Here is a 21,306-nt window from a genome sequence, read left to right as displayed (position 1 = left end):
GTTCGACCTCGTAGGGCTCGGTGATGGACAGATACACTTAAGTAAAGGCAGTTTGATCAATTTGTCGGATAACGAGTAGCAACCAACTTGGTACCCTACGTCATCTGTCGCTAGTAATTGTGTTTAATGCGACTTGATTTGTTGCTTGTTTCGAATCATAGCTTGTCTATCGTGTTCCCTCGATGTCTTTCGCGTTTAAAAAATGAATCCTCGCTGACGGGGAACGAACGTGACGTGCAGAAAAAGACGTCGATAAAAAAACTGAAGTCATCATCGATTACCGAACTTTTAATACACTTTTAACGTCGCTGCAAAGTCGTTGAAAGTAGCACGAACTTTTTACGAGTGGATCGTTTATGTTCCTTCTTTTGGGCTTCGCGTACACTTTTTTTTAACACTTCTGCCGTGGATCGAATCGATGCACCGTGTACTTTTACAAAATGCAGAACACGTTTGTAAATGTTTCAATGTAGTTTGACGAAGAAGAAGTTTAAATAATGAAAGAATTTTGTTCAGAAAGATTTGTGGTTTCACATTGTCTCACATTGTGTGGATGAGTTATCGTTAAACTAGTACTATTTCGATACTTGTCCTTTAATAATAGTATTATTTAGTCTACATAATTGTGAATTCTAATTGATAGAAATTATACGTAATAGATATAATCGAGATGTATTGCAATGCAATTATTGACAAGGAAGTGCCAATCAAGTTACCCCTATCAGTAGATGGTAGATGTAGGGTTGAAAATGACACGTTCTCTCTGTTAGGAACCTATAATTTTACGCGATACGTATTCTATTCGCTCCTCGTACATCTTTCCAAAGGCATCTCGCTTCAGCTCCTCGATGTACGGTCGTTTTTCTCTTTGAACATTTCGAATAAAAACGACGTTCCTTTAAAAGGGTTTCTTCGTACCTCATGCCTTTGGGAGGTATGCACACAGCTTCTTGCTGGGTGTGTAATATTCGTAATATAAGAATTAGATATTTCACGTTTGAAGTAAAGTAATATAATAAAATAAAAAATATTTAAATAAAGTAAATATTATGCTTCCCCAGATATCTATAAAATATAAATATTTTTATATTGTTTTAAAAAAGTGCCAACTTTTCTATAGCGTTCAGATATAAAATGAATTTGTTATACGAAGAAATGTTATTGTTACTTCCTTATGAAATATATCCATAAATGTTTGTTTTTCAATAGAATTTAAATATTTCTTTAAGGAGAGATTCTTTAATTACTACAGCTATAGAAATATCTCTGATCGTATCAACCACAGATTCCAACGATTTACAGAAAGAAAAACATCCCCATTTAACCACTTTTACCCTGCACTTATCCTCTCCGTAGCTTGAGACGGCTCGAAGCTCAGTCACGTGCTCCCTCCTCAGAGGTTCTACGGATAGCCCGCCACTTGTCCTCTCCGAAAGTAAATAATTCTCCTCTCGTTCCAATTTAGCAGAAACCAGAAGGAATCGAATCTCGCCGCGGTTAACGAAGGTATATAAATCCTCGTCCACCGTCGTAGCATCCGTCCACTTGGGTAAATTACTGTGCGCATCCCGAAAGAATTCTTCGTGTATAAATACTTGCGGTCGGTGGTTACGACGTTCTCGTAGAATCTCGTTATGGAGGAGTGCACCACGGTTGATCGAGCACTTCCCCGTTGTCACGTCACGGAGTTGCGCTTCCGTGCTGTGAAAGATGTTCATAGAACAGTTAACACGGCCAGGAGCAGAGAAATGCGGCGGTGGTGAAGAATCGTGTCGCTGGTTCGGCGAACGGCGCGTCGCGGAACTCGGTCGATAATAAATCCGCAGCCTCGTCGGGGGAATTCCCGGTGAAAAGCGAACTCTCATTAAATTTCCAGCTAGACGGGCTGGTTCATTGAAATAATTCTATGGTATGTCGCGCAAAGGTACACAACAGGGTTCTGGAGGAGATTGGACGACTTTGTCTACATGGTGAAAGAACGAGAGGGCGGTAACACGTGTTAGATCGAAATATGATTAAATTCTGCACTTTCTGCGGTTCCGTCGCGAAATAATCTTTCTTTTCTCCTCTGTAGATATTGTGCCCGTGATATGTAGGCTTTGTCGAAGTCCGGCGGCTTTATCTGTTACGACTTCCCGCTAGATCTCCTCGAATAAGACCTCCCCGATGAAAATAGGACAGAGGGAAATATAGGGTATATACTAGTGACGAAACTGCGTGCCTCGTAATCGGAAAGATAGAATTCCAGTGGAACATTTTTCCTCTCTTTTTTTGTTCTTCATTTTAAGGAGACTTGCCAAGTACTCTACTTCAAGATGCGAAGGGTTGGAAGATTTCTTGTTTGTTAAATATGCCTCTGTAGCTTCTACATTAATCATTCATTTTTATAGAATTTAGTACTATTAATTTATATACAGTATTTAATAACTAAAAAGTTGATATTTCAAAATAGAAATGATGAAAAAACCTTCTTTTCATTCAAGACTGATGCGATCAGTGATATACTACGTAGTAAGGCATTTTATTATTGAACGTATTCGTTGAATATATTATCGTAAACTTATTGTTAGACACACCATGTGTTCAGCGAGTTCTACACAGTACGTAAAACATATCCTATTCGTTTCGTGTATCTCGATTTCGTTTCGAGAAAATATTGCATTTCTCTTCCTGCACGTCATGTAAATCAGACGGCAGAGAAATTTTATACGGGTTTCGAATCCACCGAAAGCGCGATGTGCAATATGGAATAAAAATTCGGTGGCGGAACATTGTTTCTTTTTTTCGTTCAATGATATTACTTTGCTCGGGTTTATAGTGTAACGTGTTCGGGGGCTTTCAGAGTTAATCAACGGTAGGGTTGAATTAAAGTAAACTTTGTACGCTGGGATACACGTGGTCTTGATGGGGGAAACATTCGCGACCGTCTCTAGTCACGTGTATGGGAAAAACGTGACTGGTGGACAAGTCACGCGGGATTGAAAGTATCGGAAACGTAAAAAACAAAGTTTCTGAACGGGTAATCCATCTGCCTTCCGTTCACCCGGTGTTTCAACGGACGGTGAAACTTTCAAATCCGTCCTGTTTGTTAACCGTATTTTTTTGCTGCCTCAACTCTTTCCACGAACGTGAAAAGTAGAAAATGAATAGACGTACCTTCTTCCGAGCTAAAATCTTCATAATATTTGTAAAATTATCCTAACAAGATGTAGAGAGATAATAAGACAATGGTACTTGCCTGATATTACGTGATACTATTCAAATGCATGAGAATTATTATACTCGTAGGATCATATAAATGTTTAGTTACCTCTTTCTTCAGCTGCGTTCGTAAAAATATAATTTGCACACACATCAGCAGTCTACTGTCCCGACCGTCAACCCTCTAACAACGTTTTGGGCCATCAAAACCAGAAGCCCGTGCTGCATACCTAGCCCAGACAGTTCGTCATAAACGGCAGCGGCGTTTAGACGTTCATGTTTCCACTACCCTATCGGTATCCGTGCAAAGCCACGGGCAAATGTTGCAGATCCTGTATCAAGCTGGGACGCAGTGTCAGTAACAGGCCGGTCTGTCGCGCGAGGAGGGTGCGTTCGCCGGCGATTCATGAATATGCATCTGTTTTCACGTATCGCCGGGCAAACGCGGCCTCGTACACGGATTAGAGGGGCGCGTGCACGTGCGAAAACCGGTCGACGCACGTGTTACGCTTGATCCCAATTTAGCTTCTGATCCAAGGGATCCCATCGCCTTGGTTTTTGCCCACGGACAGTTCCGCTGATTCTGACCAGTTCTGACAGTGACAGAGCCATGACATTGCGATCAGAGAACTGTAAACTTTGTTAGATCCAATCACTATACGCAGCCTTAGACTCGTGGTTGATGTCTTTTTCTTGTTCGATATGGGTATTGTTAGCATTCTAATATCTTCGATATAACAAAAAAGCTTAGAACCTCGATACTGGCAAAAGAAAAATATCATATATCGTTATTGAGAAATATATAAGCAGTATTGAGATTAAAAGTAAAAGAAGTGAGTCTTAAACCTTACTCACACTTTTATGCTAGATGCGGAAGTGAAGCGTTCTTATACGACCCATTGTTTATTTTGTGCATCGCGGTATCTCGGTACACGTGTGTATTGTCACTCCACTTGCGTGCAGCTATCAAATTTCTGCTATACGCGGAGCAAATCCATCGTCTGCTCGGGAACGCTTTTCGATTCTGTCTGGCACTAGAGCAACGCCATGACAGTGCATCTCCCATACTCCCGTATTATATCCCCAGAGTTCTCGCAACATCCGAAAATTCTGACAGCTGACAAAAGTCGCTAGTGTTAATGTCACCAAATTGGGCGAAATCAACGTGACAGTCCATGTCATAGAACCGAGCGAAAGCGAAGCTTCTAACCGTCATGCCCGGAGAAGATAAGCGGGAAGGTGGCCAATAGAACTGTTTTTATCGTTGCATGGATCTTGTATGCATATACGTATGTAGGATTTTGAATTAGAGTCGATCTAATTGGTTGGGATTGTAGGAGTGTCGTATTATAATTGGTGGACCGGTAATTGATGGTATTTCCCACTTCTAAACCTTAACTCCACCCAGTAATTATATTTTCGTTTCGTTTAGCGATACATCTCGGTCTGGAACGAAAAGTACTAAGAAACTTGGTTATTATCGTTTTCTTATCATCGAGTATGTGGATTGAGATAATCGCAAGCCGCAAAGGTAATTGCCGTAGCAACATCGCTCCGAGCGAAGGTTTCCTTGTTCTGCGAGAGAATCGCGAGACAGTGTGTCTGCGCCAGAGAATCTGGTTGGAATATTACGAGGTGGCATGAGGTTCACTGGATAAGCCAAGATGGTTGTGGGATTCGTCTTTAGAGCACGTAAGTTTGCATACTTTTTGTAATTTACTGTTTCTATACGTGATAACGAATGGTTTAAAAATATTTTAGGACTCTTTGACAGGTTAATTAGAATTGAAAATCGTTGATTCAGTGTTTTGTTTCATAAGTAATGTATTGCTCAGGTTTATAGTGAATAATGATTATGGTAGAAAAATATATTTTTTATGAGTGCGAGTTTTAAAACATTGAGTTCATTGAAATTACAAGTCGAATATTTTTTCATTCTTGTTCGAGTGAAAAGTCAAAGTATAATGAATGCTAGAAAATGAAGCAGTATAAATAGTATTAATAAATTGGAAGTTACAAGAATTTGAAAAGAGGTTTGAGAGTGACGAATGTTGACAAAGAGTAACACACTGTCGAATATTAAAAATTAATTAATAGATAAAGCAATTAAAACCGAACGCTAATTGGAACATTCTAGAAACTTCGTATATTTAATAAGTTAATAAAAATTTCTATTATAATCGTACATATAATGTTATTGATACATTACAATCGAAAACGTTACATAAATTATGTAACACCTAATGCGTAATAGTTATTTTGCAACATATATTACTAATTACTTTATCTTGTATTATATATATTACTTGTAAGTTATATCTGATAAACAAACAATGGTTTGTTAGTTTTTATTTTTATTGATTCCACGCAATACATAGAAATACATTACATTACGTTGTAAGAAATACTCTTCCCTACCTGCTACTATATCGATAGGCGCATTTTCTAAACGTTTACTTATCTTGTTTTTTTTCATTGTGCATGATAACATTATGAAATGTCACTATATGTATATATACATATATATATATGTACGACATATTACAATTGCAGATAAATAGTACTTGTAGATAAATATAAAGCAGCTTTTTTTTTTAGTTACACAGAGGAAATAAGCTTCGTATGCACTCCGTTTATCACTAGTGCTTATGATTGCCTTCAGATTGATAAATCGTAGAATGTCTACCGTAACTAAAATATTATCTAAAAGCAAAAAGAACGTAATAATTTGATAATCATCCTTGAACGTTTAGATGAAAATTAGTAAGCACACCGATGTGTTAACACGAAATCGTAAGGAACGTGTAAAAATGAGCGCTAATAGGGAATTAGCCTCACAGGTGTTCACACCCCAAGAGAAAATGTCACGTAACAACTTCTCTCTCGTGATTCTTTTCTTTCATCATAAAATGCTCGTCTTTCCCGAGATAGCTGATTCTATTGGTAGAACAAATTGTTCGTCGAGACTGTTGCTAAGAGAGAAAATAATATTAAAAAGAAAATTTTATTGAAAGAAATGCAGGTAAAATAATTCGCTGAAGAAAGCTAGCTAAGAATTTGAAATCAGCAAATCTATAAGAAGAGAAAGTCATGAAAAGTAACGAAATGTTTCAGGAGATAAAATTGACTCGGTCAAACATACTCGAAAGGACATGACCGTGACCGTCTCGAGGCACGAACGCGCGATCGAAAGAAAAGGAAAGCTCCGTTCGGAGGAAAATGAAATCTGCTCGGTCGTTTTCTTACGCGAGCCAATCCAATCTACGGTGCAATGACAATGACAATGCCCGTTGCATTGTCCGAAGGAGACGCGGCGCGAGACGTAACGGAAACAGAAATGGAAAAAGACAAGGAAGAAAAGTAGTTCTTCTGGCCGTCTTACACTGACACAGTGCTGCAGGGGTCCGCAAATAAATTGCACCTCCTCTCCCCCTGCTTCTCGATCTCCCCGTCCTCTCTCTCTCTCTCTCTCTCTCTCTCTCTCTCTCTCTCTCTCTCTCTTTCACTTGGCGTTTCTCCTTGACGAAATAAAGAACGAGCGTAAGAGAGTCTCTGCCTCTGTGCGAGGTCTTTTGTCCCTCTCCTTAACCCTCTCACTGGCTCTGTCCACCTCGAATCGTCTCTCCCTCTCTCACTCCCCCTCTTTATGTCCGCTCCCTCTGTCTCACTCTGCCACGCAAACTTTTGCTGGCCGGTGTTCCTCTCTCTGACCCGTTAAAATAGACAAGCCTTCTTTCCCGGCCAAAGTCACAGATATTACCGGACGATCCTGCAGTGGACGGTCCACGGATACTAACGACGGTTCACCTCCTATTCGCGAGCAAAACCAGCCTCTCTTTACTCACCGCCGGTTAAACTCAGACGGACCTGTTTGGAACTCGATCCACGGACCAGATTTACGCTTCGTGCCCGCTCGTAGACGACTCTGACGTACTCGTCTAGACGTACTCGTCGAGAGGCGAAATGACGTCGAAAAACGGCCAGGAACATTTCCGTGTCAGTAATCTTCACTTGCGTTTGGTTTTGGGTACGTAGTGCGTTGATGGATCGGTGTCGAAGTTCGTCCGAGTGGTGAACAGTTCGCTAGATCGTAGTGCATCCGCGTGGGGAGGATCGTTGATCATCGTTTAGGTGATAAGTGCGCAGAGTTACTTTCGACGTAAATATGTCCACGCGTTTCTGCTAATCGCTTTATGATCGTTGATTGCGATAATTGTAGAGGAGTCATAGAACTTGAAGATTGGTAGAAGACAGATAGAGGTGAAGATCGAGTTATATTAATGTTTGAAGCGGTTTCGTTTGGTTACTTATCGCTTGTAGAAAGTGTACCAAACTATTTTCAAAGATAATAAAGTGGTTCTTGATGTTCGTGAAGATAGACAGCGTGAAAATCAATGGAATGTAGATCGACGTGAAAAATAAATTTCATTACAGATGGGAACAGAATCGATCGTTTAGAACGGTTTTATGCGATTATTTATCGTTTGGAGAAAGCCTACGGTATTCCATAAAGTTGTTCTAAAAGATAATAAGACGATTTTTAATCTCCTAGAAGCAACGTGGCATGAAAATTAATGGATCGTGGATTAAAGTGAAAAGAGAATAATCTGTATTGAAAAGAAAGATGGGCGTGAAAAATAATGGATACTGTTGAAAAGTCGACAATTTAGAAGATTACCTATTAAAAGAGTTAAAAATTGATAAGCTCACGAGCAAACAAAGTATGGAAAATTATGATGGAGTTGAACGACGGCGAAGCTTCATAACAAATGAGTCGATGAAAGCCTCCTCGGTGCACGAGTTTTCCGCGATCATTTATGGTGTGGCGAATCGATCGAAGCTCCAGAGTAAATGGTATGCACCGTGTTACGTCAGAGGCAAAGCTTCTCGATCCTTAGTTCTTCCGCGATCTTCCGCCGGGACGGAGCTTCATCGAGCGACCGATCGATCGATTAATTCAACCATGAAAATAGACATTCTATAAAAATTTTCATCGAAGACAATCTTCTCCATCCTTATTTTTTTCATAATCACTCACCGTAAAGAAGATTCACCGTAGAAAAATGACGAATGATCGTGAAATTGAAGACTATGTTAGTTTTCCCGCCATTTATTCTTCATGGAAGTTTATATTGTGATTAGTGTATTTCACATTGAAAGTAAGCGTTATTATATAAGAAATTCGATGAAAAGTAAGACTTCACCATCTTAGTATACCAGAATCTTTTACGTTCGAAGTTGAAGGAGATATTAAATTTTCTATCTATTCATCATGGAACTTCACATTGCGATCAGTGTGTTATGTAACCAGTTCGATTAAAAGTAAGACTTCATCATCCTTTATTCCATAATCTATTACCATGAAGAGGTGATTTATTGCATAAAAAAAGACAAAAGCGAGAGACTTCGAAATTGAAGAATAGACTAATTTTGTTCGTTATTTAGTCTCGATGGACTCAGGTCGATTCACAGAGTGATCGATCGATGGAAGATTTATAAAATCAAGGACGTCGCACCCATGTCTCCAGTTAAATGTCAGTGTCACCAAAGTAAACTTTCTCAACTTACTTTTTCACGATCGATCAAAGATTTATAAACTGGAGAACACTGTATCCAGTTACAGCACGCGATACACGCGGATCGATCTTAGATTCGGAGGCTGAAGAATGGACGTTCTGTATCTACGCGAAGAGAAAAGTTCTCCAGTGTTTTAAACGAGTGATTTGTTACCCCTAAGCCAGAAGTCAAGAAGTTACCTTTGCAAACTTCGTCAAATGTGAATCCTCGCGATGTCCTCTGTTAAATCGATTAAATCGAAGTGGATACGTGACCAACGAACTTTAGGGGATGTGTTTTAAAACGAACCTCATACTGCCAGCGAATGTGCGCGTTCAAGTGGTAACTGATGCTAATTTATTCGATTGGGAGCTGAATTAGTCATTGGTTCATGTGATACCTGTTTTAAACAATTGAAATAGCGGCAGAAGTTTAAATGAATCAAAGTGACCTGATGTTTTGATGACGTTGCCAAATAAATAGAAAGGTTTATGCCGTCATGATTTCTTTCGAAGGAGATGAATAATTTTCTACTAATTAAGTAGATATATTTTTTCCCGAATGAATTGTATCTTTTTGAATCTTTGAGTAGAATAACATTTTTAACATTTTTACATCGCACTAACGCACGAAATTAAATGTTTACACGAAACTTCCTTTCCAGTAGCTAACCTTGGTTAGTGTAAAAAACATATTCACGCTTTATTAAATTCATCTGAGCAGTTCTCTTCAAACCTAAAATGCAAACTTCCATTAACAAATTAACTACTAAACAGCAATTACTTAAAATCTATTGATAATTAATTAAATTAAATTAGAAAGGAACCTAGAGATCGTTAGCAACCGCATTTATCATCCAAGTTGGTGCGTCGTCGCGACGGCACGCGCCGCCACACCAATTTTCAACACAATTGCGGCAATGCGTTTAATGGCTCGTAACCGATATCGTCGGATCAGCCACGACGCGACCGTTCGCCAAATCTACTACCGAGTCTTCACGCTCGTTCTTCATTCCGTTTCATCGGGATCGATCAATACTTTTCTGTAAACGAGTGATGAAAAACGATCAGATGTGCGCGATGCTCTTCACGACCTAGATCGCGACATGCCGGACGATCTAGAACAAACGGAACATAGACGCTGCGTAATAAGCGATCAAGGCCCGATCAGTTAGCGGAATAGAAGCTGCCCGATCCGAGCGTTTTAATCCGCGTTGACGGTGTTCCTCGCTCGAACACGATTATACGTAACCGTCAATATTTCCAACTGTATTCGTTAATCTTGTAATTGACCAGAGATTAGAGATTTATTTCGTGATAATCGCGTTTGAAAGTTTCAATAAAACAAATTCGTTCGAATAACGGAAAAACGAGAAACGATCGACCAAATCTTTTATAAAAAGTTCCACAAAATTCGTTTCGGCTTGAATCTGAAAAGCAGGAAGCACGAAGCTCCGTTCGGGCTTTTAACTTCGCTTCGCGTATATTAAATAACCTGTCACTTTCAGCGGTTTAATTGCGCGATGCGATGTTTTCCAATTGCCGCGGCTTCCTCCCCCCTATACCCACTCTTTATTTCATTCGCTACATGCCCGTTCATCCGTTACGATACTCGATATTACACATTTCCGATCGCAATATGCACAACTCTTTCCACCGTTGAATACAATATTTCATCGTCAAACGAAACAGAAGAATCTCTCGCCAAAAAGGAAACCGAGCACGGAGTACAGAGTATGAAGAGGGATGAAAAAAAATGGCGGTAGAAAGAAGGAAAGACGAAACAACAGACAAAGATGAAAACATTTTACACTCGGCCCGTCCAATTTTATTTTTGGAGATGAAGCCGTGTTCGCGGCGCGACTCATTCTTACCAGTTAACATTAATGTTGACGAACTCGTCTCGCCTCGCCTCGGCTCGTCGCGGTGGTAAAAAACCCGTCGATCCTGACGCGTGGCGTCGAACGATCGAGCGAATCGGTGGACTCGCGTCGCGGTCCATCGAATTCCGAAAATAACGGAGCGCCTTGGGTGCGACGGGAAGCCGAGCGTAACTGGGTCGCAAGTTCATCACTGTTAATTATTATTAATCAGGAAATCTCGATCCGCGATGCCGCGACATTCCCGCGAATTTCCATGATTACAAGGCCGTCCAAGTGTACGCTAAAGTAATTGGAACGGCCCGCAGTGTTTCGTCTTGCAATTCTTACACTTGATTTTTAAACAATTTTTTCGAGCTATTTAGAATATTTCTGTTTTGATGGAATGAAGTATTACAGTATGCATTTTATTTATAATTGCTCATTACCAATGTTGCACTTGCTTGTTGGTTCATTAATCACTGCACGAGTGTCACGAGTGTTTTTCACGCTTCTGTCATGATACTGTGTCTTAAACAAAGAGCACTTCGTCTTAATCTCTGCACGTAGCCAATGTTCAAAGATCTACATTCGTATAATAACTGCGAAAATATTTGTATACGACAAAGTCTGCACGGTTACCGATGCCTTTTACCAGAGCATCGGCAAATTTAGTTTTTGAAAACAATTTTCACGATTTATTCAAGTTTTAATTTGGCGTTTTGGAAAAAGATATTGCTAGTAGTCGTTAACCAAAGCTCGCATACGCGAGTACATATTTAAAAATATCAGAATATTAGATGGTAAAGGAGCTTGAAATAGAACTTGAAGCTTCTATTACATTCTCTCAAACAAATAATGTTGTCCTTGTTCCACATAGCAAAACACCGTACTAATTTCTTCCTCTTTCGAGAACGCAATTCAGCTCGTACACTTGGTAACTCTGCACGCGAAACTTCTCATTTTCTCCCCTTTTCGCCGCTCGTTTCACGCTTATTTTATCAACCAGCCTATCGAGTCACGTTTCATTTCTTCGACAAAGGCTTGAAGTCGTGGCTCCGGGGTGTATAAATATTGCCAGAAAACTCGATAATTTAACGGGAGCAAGCAGGCCAGAAAAAAAAAACGCGGTCCTTGTGTTCAGCCCAGCGTGGAACGAGTTACACGATTGACCTCCTGGTCCTGTATCGAATCATACACACGTCGTTCGGAAAGTAGTAAAAGCGACGTGAAACCGCGATCGTGGTGGTCGAAGGTGGAGAAAAGGACGGTTCCTCGCTCCAGTAACCGCGAATCGTTTGTTTCGTTCGAAAACTGATGGAACCTTCAAGGTTCTTCGACGTACCTCGTTTCTTAAACGATGCAGTTTTATCGACTGACGATCTAGAGGATAAGATTACTATCCTACCGTCTCGTGAAATTTAAAAAGTTTGCCAAAAAGTTTGCCAAAATTTATTTATCGACGACATAAATTTCATTTGATAAAATATTTTGATTAATATGGAAAATGAATTTTAACATTTGATATATTCATTTAGAATACTTGTTCTGTTCTATCGAAGTTCTTTCCTTAATGCTTTTACTACGATTCGTCCAATTACAAGTTCTTTTAGTAAAATTGTCGAAATGAGATCTTTCCTTGAATGGTAACATCAACTTCTACAATACTGGTATTACATTTCATACGCTATTCTGTGCGTAAAATGATAGGATAGAAATGATAAATCAGAGGCACCTATTACTATATTCACGAGGTTGCATGGAAGACCAGGAAGCGGTAAGAAGTCGTAGCGAAACATCCGCAGTGCTAAAATAGACATCGCGGTACTGGAATGTACCTCAGTACTCTACTTTGGTGTAGTACTTGAGGCTGCTAAATGTATCATCGCACGTATATTTAGGCGTACTGTCATCGGTTGGGTTCAATCTAAATATCCGAGCTTCTTTGGCTCCACCATTTTCTAATCGCTATCATTAACTCTTTTATGTTCTAGCTTTTTATTCTGTGAAAAATTTGCCATTAAACATCGGGCAAATTAGTCTCGAGTACCACGTATCATTAATTACGCGTCAGTCATCGTGGAATGAAAGTTCAGCAAACAGTGTATTGTCGCCTGGCGGTGTTATCTGTTTACAGCGTGAACTCGCAGTCACCCGCTAAATATACTGTCCGTGAGATCATGTGCAATTACACACATGTGTTTCGCAGCGTAGCTTAAGAAACATCGCTTTACGTCGCTGAGATAGTGATCGACGATAATCGTAGCCTACCACTATCACCCTGAACCGCGTAATATGCTCGTGCGTTTAGTGGACTATCATTTAGCCTATTTTTAAGTGTTTAATGGAATCAATCTACCGTGAAACTGGTTAGTGGTTATCTTTACAAATGCGATCAAGAAGTTGGAAAGTTTCTCTTACGAACAGCTGTACGTTGCTTCAAATATGATTAGAGTGTAAATTTAAATCATAAACAGTGAGCTGAAAAATATCCATCGTTATGAATATACTTTTTCTCGGTTTCTCCATCCGGTTCTCCATCGTAACTTTCTTTAATATAGTACAAGCTTTATTTTAATGTTTATTTTGCTATATCAAGAATTCATATTACTTAACAATTATTTTAAGAATATTTAAAATGTCTGTATTACAATGCATACTGTATTACATTGTTGTTTAACGTTGTTAATTAACAATTGCTTGAAAAATCCTGCAACTCAGCACACCATCACAGTTCCTAAAACTTTTCTCGTCCAATATATACTAAATATTATGTGAAATTATTTAGAAATTGCAGAAAAAATTCCTTCGAACAACATATATTTCCACGATGCAAATTCCATAATACATCGTATTAATAGTGCAATAGTGAATAGCATCAGTGAAAACGTAAACTTCCAGGAAGAACCAATAACCGATCGCAGTGACAACTTCGCCTAATTATCGAGCAAATTTAATTACCGTGCAATCTGTGCCAGTGAAACATGCGGATAATTATCGTGCTCGAAAGACCGTGTGAAACAATGGATGCGGATCGGAAACGCCGTGATTGTGATCCACGTTTTGAAACGGCCTCTTAAGATGCCCCAGTACGACGACAGTTTCCTCGACTCGCCGATTTTCCGGCGGCGCACGCGTAGTTACGCGGTGCAGAAGGAGTTCGTGCCGAAGTCGAGGAGCTTCATCACGGCCACACCTCTGCTGCTGGCCGTGACCAATCACGCCAGGACCCTTTCCGGTTCCATATCGACCTGCAGCTTGAAAGGTAATTGGAGGAAGGAAAAAAAAAAAGGAAATCAGGTTAAGGGTATGATATGTTCTGTGTTGTGCCTGGTCGAATGGGCTGAAAGGACCCTCCTCTTCGCGGTCGAGAGGCGAGCGTTCGCCTTTGCGAGGGCTTCCTTTGTTGGTTCAAAAAAATTCGGTCGTCCGGTCTTATACCGCGCTTTTCTCCCTATCTGTCTGGGGTCCAATCCCTTTTCATTTTCATTTTGGCTTAATTGGGTGTAATTGCGAAACGATTTAAATACTTTGAATGGTAAAACGAGCTTATTGATTTCGATTGGGAGAAAGAATAATGAGAAATATTATCGAACATTCATGCAGTATTTTTTTATTTTCCGTAAAAGTGTTAAAGTGTAAGAAAATATTAATAGTATCGTTTGTCGGGTGGGCGTATACCAACGAGCGACAGTGTGTAGGATTTAAAATGTAAATACTGAGGTTCGAACGTATCTATATATATAATCTTAATGGGAATTCATTGCTGTGATATCTCAATTAAATTGGACAGTGATGTTCATTAAATTTCTCCTATCGGTGACGTTATTTGAGTAAAAATTTGTAGATAAGATAAAGTAAAGTACTTTCTCTTTTTCAAGTATGAACTGAGAAATTATAATTGAGCGAACATATTTCGAAACAGTGTAGTACATGCGAATATACCGAAGCAATTTCTATTATGCGAGATGGAATAAATCACGCGATATAAACCGGCGCGATATTCATAGCAAACACGCTGAAATTATTAAAACTCGCGCGAAACTCGATTTCCATTTGAGCGAAATTCTCGGTTCTACGCATACAGAGTCAAACGCTTCCAAACAAACAAGCCAAATCCGTATTATATAATCCATAGAGGAGTCAAACCCATTGTGCATGTAATATATGTATAGCGTGGAGCTGTAAGAGCGAAAACTATATTAGGCGAAACTCGCGCGCGCTCTAGGTCCCCTCCAGAACAAAATGAACACCCCTCGGTCTCACGAACACCGTCGGAGATAATTAATTTTCAGCGGCGCGCGTTCTTCGCGGAATATTCGGCGGCGAGCGTCCGAATGGGCGCGCAGACACGCGGCCAAACGCTATCAGCGTTTCCCAAATATCTGTTAGTGTAATTAAACTTAGGATAACCGTGTTATAGAAGCGAGTCTGGCCGCGCTAAATATGCCGGGCCACCCCTACGACGACGGTGCTCGCTACACGTGAAAGCGACTCGGTTGTTAATTACCCATTCGTGCTGTCAATCATATTAAAGCACCGTCGGTACCCACGTTCGGCTATTAACACCTCCTCCGTCCTGCGGTGTACACGTACCGCTATCGTCCGCCCATCCCTCTTGGCTCGGTTGTGCATAAGGTATACACGAGCTAGTGATTTCCCTCTGGGCTGGCAACGCGCTACAAATTGCTGTGTTCTCGCGTACGGGCTCTGTTTTACGATTCAGATGTCCCAGGTATTATATACGCGATCTTAATCTCGAAACGAATGGCTAACAATAAGACGTTATTTGATCGCTGGGGTCGCTGGATCGGTATTTCAACTGGAAAGGGACGAAATCAGTTCCGCACGAACAAATTATTGTAAACAATATTCTTAGGGGAACAAATAGATTTGATAAGTAAATATCTTGTTTCGAAATAAGTATTATGGGAAGCACGCCGTTAAGATATCGTAAGTATCGCGATATGAATATTTTACTCTTACTATTTCATGTCGTGATTGCTGATTCAACTGACAATGAATAATTCCACGAGCAAGATTTATAACGTACAACTTTCAACGACCGGCGAAGATCGGAACTCTCCGATTTGTCTTCCATAACTTTAGAGCGATCTGGACTCGTGTAATTGTTGCATTAATGTGTATTTCTCCAGCACAGCTGCAACGTTATTGCATTATGAAACGTGATCCGAGATAAAGGCGTTTTAAAGAATGAGCTATTACGCGAGAACTTCGAGTTACAAAGTAAAGTAATTCCTCGTTTAAAGAGCAATCTGATTTGTATCGTGGCTCCATTGTGGTTCATTCGTTTCCCTTACGAGAGTTATCTTATATTCTGCTCTCTTCCTTTGATACGTAATAAGATTCCCCGCATAAACGGAAATAACCATAAACTAGGTTTTCCTATGGAATATCTTTCATTTAAATGAATAAAGAAATATTAAAATGCTATTCGATAATTATAAAATCCCTTTTGTTCCAATTTCTGACTAAACTTCCGCCCCGCATTTCAAACGAAGTCCCTCATAGCTTCGAAATAGCCAATCGTTTCACCGTTGCGGTTTCACCTTTCACTTCCCTTCACGTATCACTTCCATTAAACAGGAGATGACGCATCAGCTGTATTTTTTTCAAAGAATTCCTTCCACGTTCGTTCCGTTCATTCAAATACTTTTTCATCTAATAATCACTCGTGCATCACGAAACCCTTTACTTTCTCCTTGTTGCGATTAGAAATCGTTGCTGTCTATTTACTTGAGCGTCAGGTTTTCGATTTTTCGACTGGGGAACTGTCATCGGTCAGCGTCACCCGGTGAAAAGGGTGGGCAGATTCGACGCGTCAGACCCGTCGAGGTAATATCCGGCGTGGACCAGTTGTCATTGCGCGCACGCCGGAAAAGCGTGGCCCTTCGATACGAGGAATTTCCCGGGACGCGTTCATAAATACGCGGATCCAGTGATTATCATGCGACCGCAACGTTTACGCGCCCCTGGCATCACCCCTTGGGGGTGGGAAACGGGGCCGAACGAGTCGACATTAATAAACATGAGCCCACCGATGCCTGGTAATTAGTGCAGCGATAAAGTTTATCGGCGTCCGGCCGAAAATTAAACCGAACCGGGTGAAATTTGTTTTCAGAACAGACGGATCCGCGCCGCGATTATTTATGGTTCGCGCGGATTCGCCGCCGGGAAAACTGGGGTTTTGTGAAGCATAAGTTTGGGGATAATTGAGGGATAATAGGTGTGATGGAATGATTATTGTGAAAGGCTAAATGTGCAATTCAAGTCATTTTAAAGCAGTAGTAATATTATTAATAAGATTAATACCATTTTAGAAATTATTTACAAAAATTTTTTTTTCTGTATACATCTAATAAAAGAGATAAGATGATCGTTCACGAAACGAAGAACAATGCGCGAATGATATCAGATAAACTCGCTCAACAACGTACCTGGCATTTTTATCAGGACGATACGAAAACAGAATTGTATAATGCGATGAAAGAGCAAACGGTTCGTATTCCAGACCGAGAATCCACTGTCTGTTCTTTTACATCGAATTGGTTCATTTGTATTCATGGTTGATAAGAGCGAGGACTGCTGGTTTATCAAGACGCTTCTCCGACATTCAAGTTTATCTGGTCTCTCTCATTTTTTAAATTGATGTACTTCTGCAGGGAAAAAAAGAAGGTCCCGGCAGTGTAATCTGCATCCATAGAGTTCATCGCAGCCAGAGCGCTTCCGAATAGGAATTTTCTGTATGAAATAACAATTGTGAATATTATGAAAGAAAGCCGAAATCATTTCAGCGCGAATCAAACGAAATAAATATTCAACAGCCGTATGAATTAACAATTCGACGAATCTGATTCTCAGACGGATTCGTTTTGGAGATATCTTTCCATCTCCTTTTCCCTTTTCACTGAAGATTGAAATAATTTTAAATCGCATCCCTTCGTAAATATTTTCAATTTCTCAAGTGGTACATTTTCTCTTCAACGTCGAGTTCGTTAAATTTTTTATTTACCTTACAAATGGACTGACGGATTTATCGTTTCGTAAGGTAGAAAACTCCACAAGCGAGATTATTTCCGTTGCGGATTACCTGAAGCTCTTTTCATTTAGAATTATTTTTTACGAGGCTTGGAAATGTGTATATGGAATATTGAGGTTTTAATTTTAGGAAAATGCACTACACTTTATTAGTTAACAATATTGCATTGCCTAACAAAATTCTATTATTATTAAATATTTGTTACAAAGTTGATAACAGGTATACAATAATATAATTCCCAATTATCAAATTATAATTTTGGTGGATAAAAAAATGCAGCAGTGAATATCACTCGTCTGATACGTACACTTCGTAAATGTTCTAATTATGCAAATTAGTATGATTGAAAAAAAATTCCTCTCACGTTCCTTTTCGACCGCGGCGAATAAATTTGTTTCATTTAGCGGGCGATTTGTCGTTCGCGTAGATATAAATCACGTATTTTTCTTGTACACGAGCATTTAACGCGTCAAGTAGAATCGCAGGAGGGCAGGCTTGTTTTACGAGGGTGGCCCTACACGCCGGAGGGTGTAAACCACTACTTAATCAAGACGTTACACGAGAGTTCTCTTCGCGAGAAATTCTCAGCCTCTCTTGCTCCAGGGGTTCGCTACCCCTTTTAGTACCATCGATCCTCTATAGATAAAAGGTTCCGAACTATTTGGAAACAAACCGCCGCTTGCGTAGCTTAATGGTACAAATCTTGGTCGGCTTGGTTCTTCCCCTTCTTTCTATCTTTCTATCGATCGAATTTTTTACTGGCTTTCTTTTTATGTCTTTTAGTACCGTCGTTCTTAACAATGGCTTTCAATAGATAAAAGGTTCGAAACTATTGGACCGTTTGAGAAGTGCGGAAATTTCGCGGAGGCATAGAGAAATCTATTAAAAATTTATATAAAATATGCCTCCATCCACTTCTTATGGTCTCACGAGAAGCATATGCTCGTAAAAACTACTTACCAAAAGCCATCAGGAATAAACTCTTCGCACGCTTCGTACTCTTCGTTCATCATCTCCCTACAACAGACATTATCGCGGATTCGTTAAATAGTATCCAATGAAATAAACGCGACGAATACTCTTCTGTAGACGAAGCACAATGGCGAGCGCGCCTCGCGAGCGAGCGAGCAATCAAATCTCGCCGCGGGGATAGGGGGGATAAGTCGTCCGTTTAATGCACATTGTGCTCCGGTAAAAGCGAATTTGACGCTCGCACCGGGACGGCGTACTTATTCGGAAAGTTTCTCCCGTAAATCTCGAGACACGGATCGACGCGACTCTTTACAACGCGGAAGGGCGGCCCCCTCTTTCTCTCTCCTTCCCTCCCTCTTTATACCAGCCAAAGATGACAAGAAATCCGCTTTCCACGTGAAAGGGGCTTAACGTCGTCGCACCGATAAATTTCAGGCGCGAAGAGGAGAATATTTCGCCTGGCAAAGTGCATTCACGCGCCACCCCCCCAGGGTGGGAGCTAGCTCGGTCCCAGGAACGTTCCGTTGCCGGGGTGGCTTCGACAGGTCGCGCATGGGGTCCACGAGGGGTGGAACGTTACCGCTGGTACTTCTGTCTTCTGCCTCTGTATACGTACATACGTACATATATACAGGGTGAAACAGTAACCGTTCTTCAAATTCTGTTCGATCTTCTGTGGATGCACGGCGAAAATTCGCTACCGAGAAATATTTAGAGTATCTTGTGGTTCTATGACGCAACTGCAATACGAGAAGGAAATGCGAGCATTGCATGATTCTCGGATGTATAACGTGTATTTGCAAATTATCTTCCATAAAATTTCTGTGCTGGTAATGAATTTAAAAACAAAAAATATTGGGTTTGTACGTAAATTTTTATCCGATAGAATAATAGTTAAAAATTATATTTTCTTCTATTTTACTAAAATATATTTTATATGCGATAATCTCATTCAAAGGATATTAATGTAATATTACAATCCCGTACACGTAGATACATACATTATCCTCAGTCGCATTAAATAGCTCATCAAAAGCCCGAACACGCAGATTACCAACCCTCTCGTCCGCCGTACCAAATCTAGCATTCTCCCCGCTCGTAATCACGTCATTACTGAATTAACAAAAGGCAAAATGAGAAAGGCAAATGAGAGGAGAAAAAAAATGTCTCTGCTTAATAATATTCAGGATTCGTCCGAGCAATTTCACCGTGCGATAAAAGACCCAACGATATTCCAGATAGCAATAGTTATCGCCCCACCCTATATATCACGGTCTACGAGGTCTTGGGAGGCTGTTCAAGGGCTGAAGAAATGCGAAATTCTTCATCGTGGTAGGGTGGGATGGCGCGGACCGTGGCGGTGGTAAAAATAAATGGAAAAAAGGAGTCTGGCTGCCTCCGTGTCCTTTCCCTCTACCCCTTTCTCTCTCTTGTTTTCCTCTTCTCTTCAACTCTTTTCCTTTTTTCATTCTTATTCCTCCGCCTACCTTCCACCCTCCCTCCTTCCCTCTCTCTCTTTTTCTTCGTCGTTACGCGTGCACGGTTCTTCGGTCGTCGATTCTCATTCATGCAAGAACTTCCAGCCAAGTGAATTTTGCTGCGCGGGACGCAGAACGAGATGTAGACGCTGATAGAGCGACCCACGGGAGGGGCTGCACCTCCGTCGAAGAAAGGAGGTGAGACTTTGATACGGATAAAACGAACCCATAGAACGAGCCCCCATCTCGTTTTTGCCGTTGCTCCATTTTTTCCGTCACATCTGACTGCGGTACCTTGGATACTTCTTCCAATGAAACGTCTCGCTTCGAGTGTTGGAAGGACTAATTCAAAGCTTCCTCTGACAGGAAGTGAATCCGCAAATTCAAGAATTCCAAACAATTATGAGTAATTTTTTGTTCTTTCTCATTTTCCTTTATTTTCCCCCTGGTTATACTGGATTTTGGTTGTTCAGCTAATCGTACAGGTAGATACATTTAAAGGAATCATGGGGCGCAGTAAGTGAAACTAGTTTCCATATTTAATTGATTTTTGGCAAGTTTCGAGGGAAGTTTTTAGATTGGTTTCCGTCTTTACTCCATTCCTCAATTTAGTGATTCAATTAAAAGTTCCTTCCGGCGGTTTCCGGAGGAAATTAATTGGAGGACTCGATTCAGTGTCGACTAACTTCCTTTCCTTCCCCTCCTCTTATTTGTTACAAATATGATTCCAATTATTCGGATAATTATGGGGACGTATATATTTCAATTGCGAATGTAATTCCGAAAAGTTGCCGCGATCCTCTTTGAACGAAGAGTCTGCGAACCTGCCCTGCTTCTTTTGCCCTGTTCGATTTTCTCCGGTCGCATCTGACCGCGGCTCTTTGGTTGCTTCTTCGCGACGCGCCGCGCCGTCTCGTCGGAACATTAGAGGAATCCGTTGTCCGTCGTGACTAATTAAAAGTTTCTTCCGGCGGTCGAGAGAAGAGGGTGTCGAGCGAACGAAAGAGAAAACGAGAAATTACGCGCTGATGAAATGAACGGCGTGTGGCGCTCGTTAAAAATGTCGGAGGACAGCTCGGGAGGGGTGAGTATGGATGCTGGCCCGTGTATCAAAGAGGCGCGAAGGAAAAAATGTCAGGGAACGTGTGTCGTTCGCGGCAAGATCGTGCGCTGGCATCTCA

General features: G+C 40.6%; 1 protein-coding gene across 7 annotated transcripts in view; it reads left to right on the top strand.

The window, feature by feature from the left end:
• The window catches only part of C3g (C3G guanyl-nucleotide exchange factor), a 78,792-nt gene that overhangs the window by 1,798 nt on the left and 55,688 nt on the right, over window positions 1-21,306 (top strand). For 5 of the 7 annotated variants that reach the window (XM_076899536.1, XM_076899535.1, XM_076899532.1 and 2 more), the window contains exon 1: window positions 13,536-13,880. The exons of 1 other annotated variant lie outside the window; for it this stretch is intronic. In XM_076899536.1, coding sequence (XP_076755651.1) covers window positions 13,643-13,880 — 238 coding nt within the window. In that variant the 5' untranslated portion in view covers window positions 13,536-13,642. Of the gene's footprint in view, window positions 1-4,736; window positions 4,894-13,535; window positions 13,881-21,306 lie in introns of those variants that run through there. One more of the 7 variants, XM_076899538.1, reaches the window with a different exon arrangement.

Source organism: Xylocopa sonorina, chromosome 8 (assembly GCF_050948175.1).
Source record: "Xylocopa sonorina isolate GNS202 chromosome 8, iyXylSono1_principal, whole genome shotgun sequence".
NCBI classification, from domain to species: Eukaryota; Metazoa; Arthropoda; class Insecta; order Hymenoptera; family Apidae; genus Xylocopa; species Xylocopa sonorina.
The sequence above is the reverse complement of the archived record's forward strand: the minus strand, read 5'-3'. Positions and strand labels throughout refer to the sequence as shown.